The 2,500-nt window shown below is 48.8% G+C and overlaps 1 protein-coding gene across 5 annotated transcripts in view; it reads left to right on the top strand.

Moving 5' to 3' along the window:
• Nucleotides 1–2,500, top strand: part of LOC135110413 (uncharacterized) — a 123,475-nt gene that overhangs the window by 71,619 nt on the left and 49,356 nt on the right. For all 5 annotated transcript variants that reach the window (XR_010273253.1, XM_064022712.1, XM_064022711.1 and 2 more), the window contains one exon: nt 2,125–2,225. Coding sequence is in view for 4 of the 5 variants with exons in the window: in XM_064022712.1 (XP_063878782.1) it covers nt 2,125–2,225 (101 nt within the window). In the remaining variant the exon portion in view is untranslated. The remainder of the gene's footprint in view (nt 1–2,124; nt 2,226–2,500) is intronic.

Genomic DNA, 2,500 nt, shown 5'->3' with positions numbered 1-2,500 from the left:
AAGCTGAAGTTAGATTGATGCTCCTGTGAGATTTCAAGGAGGTGAAGAAGGAGGAGGAGGAGGAGGAGGAGGAGGAGGAGGAGGAGGAGGAGGAGGAAGCTTAATCTGAGAATAGCATGAGATGACCAGCTTAATGAAAAGATAGATAGATAGATAGATAGATAGATAGAGAGAGAGAGAGAGAGAGAGAGAGAGAGAGAGAGAGAGAGAGAGAGAGAGAGAGAGAGAGAGAGAGAAATATCGGAGCACATATACACAGTCCCTCTCTCTCTCTCTCTCTCTCTCTCTCTCTCTCTCTCTCTCTCTCTCTCTCTCTACCAGGAAATTGGCCGAGACCCCTACCACACCCCTACCCTCGCCACGCTCCCCTGCCTCTCTATTGCCCTCCCCTCCCCCCCACACAGGCTTGCTCGGGATGCTAACTTTGTATTGTATCATTGGAGTGTCTGATGCGCCCATAATGGATAACGAGAGGCACAATGGGACCAGGAGGAGTAATTGCTGATGCTTCTATATCTGTGTGACTCTTCCGGCTCACTTCTGGGATGTCCGTCTGTCTGTGTGTATGTGGTGGTGGTGGTGGTGGTGGTGGTGGTGGTGGTTAAATTCTTTCGTGTGATTTTTTTTTTTTTTTGCTTGTATGTGTGTGTGTGTTGTGTTGTGTTTTGTTGTTGTGTAATGCTTCTCTCTCTCTCTCTCTCTCTCTCTCTCTCTCTCTCTCTCTCTCTCTCTCTCTCTCTCTCTCTCTCTCTCTCTCTCTCTCTCTCTCTCTCTCTCTCTCTCTCCTTGTTTTCTTTTCCTTTTATTTGATCACAATGGAGGAGAAGGAAAGAATGTGTTCATTTCGTCTTGTTGATGCTCCTTAGGATATTCTTTTTCCTCCACCCCTCTTCTCTTTCCTCTCCTTCATTCATCTCCTTTCTCTCTCTCTCTCTCTCTCTCTCTCTCTCTCTCTCTCTCTCTCTCTCTCTCTCTCTCTCTCTCTCTCTCTCTCTCTCTCTCCAGTCCTTATTTTCCCTTTCATCCATCCTTCCTTCTCTCCTCTCTCTTGTTTTCCTGTTTTTTTCTTTGTTTTTCTTTCCCTGTCACTCTTTTTCAATGCTTCCTTGCCTCTTGTGTTGATGATGATGATGATGATGATGATGATGATGGTTGTGATAATGGTGGTGATTTTAGTGATGACATTATGATCATGGTGAAGAGATATGGCAGTCATAAATCGTCGCAACACACACACACACACACACACACACACACACACACACACACACACACACACACACACACACACACACATGCACTGGAGGACTCGATGGATATTTACTTAGACGAGAGAAGGAAGAAGAAGAAGAGGAGGAGGGTGGTGAGGGTAAGAGAAGGGGAGAGAAGGGGAGGAGGGGAAGGGAAAGGGGAAAGGGGGAGGGGGGAGGGAAAGGAGGGGAGGGACTGGCAGTATCAATAATATTTACTCAGTGTGAAGAGGCAAATGTGAAAATAGGCAGCGATAAGTAGAGTAATTATGTTGTGGAGAGGGAGAGGGGATGAGAGAGAGAAAGAGAGAGAGAGAGAGAGTGGGGGAGAGGAGAGAGGAAGGGAGAGGAGGAGAGAAGGGGAGTCTGGAACCTTCCTTTTTTGGATCAGACTTGTTCGATTCCCTTCGTCTGACGTGAGCCTCCTCCTCCTCTTCCTCCTCCTCCTCCTCCTCCTCCTCCTCCTCCTCCTCCTCCTCCTCCTCCTCCTCCTCCTTTTGTTCCTCCTCTTCCTACTCTTCTTCGTCTTCTATCTCTTCCTTCTCTTTCGTTTCCTAGTTTTCTCTCCTTCCTTTTCTTGGCAGCAGTGAAAATAACACGATGCTTCTTTTCTTTCCCTATTTCCTCGTGTGATTCGTGTGTGTGTGTGTGTGTGTGTGTGTGTGTGTGTGTGTGTGTGTGTGTGTGTGTGTGTGTGTGTACGGGATTCGAACGAGGGGTGAGAGAGAGAGAGAGAGAGAGAGAGAGAGAGAGAGAGAGAGAGAGAGAGAGAGTGTTGTCAATAGACCAACCAAGCCTGACAGCCATTTTACGATTACTAGTCTTTTCTGATAATACAGTTCCCCCTTCTGAACCCCACCACGCCTCTTTCCAGCCCTCAGGAACCCTCAGCGGGGGCGCGAAGGGTGGCCGAGGGATGCATCTACACGCCCTCCGTCCGCGCCGCCGCCAGGAGTGAGAGGAATGAAGCTAGAGGTGAGTGAAGTGAGAGGTGTGGGTCTTCCTTAGCGGGGTCTGGGTAGTTGTATGTAGGAGCAGTGGTATTATGCTATCAGGGTGAGTAAATGGTTTATAATAGGTGCGTAGGGAGAGGCAAGGGAGAGGGGAGAGTGAGAGGTGGGGAGCGAGGAGAGGGGAAGGGAGGGAGAGACGTATTGTGTGTGTGTGTGTGTGTGTGTGTGTGTGTGTGTGTGTGTCTCTCACACACGCAGCATCATCATCACCCAATCATCATCTTCTCCATGCACGCA

The sequence above is a fragment of the Scylla paramamosain genome, chromosome 20 (assembly GCF_035594125.1).
Source record: "Scylla paramamosain isolate STU-SP2022 chromosome 20, ASM3559412v1, whole genome shotgun sequence".
Taxonomy (NCBI): Eukaryota; Metazoa; Arthropoda; class Malacostraca; order Decapoda; family Portunidae; genus Scylla; species Scylla paramamosain.
Note: the sequence above shows the minus strand (reverse complement) of the source record. Positions and strands in the feature narration are given on the sequence as shown.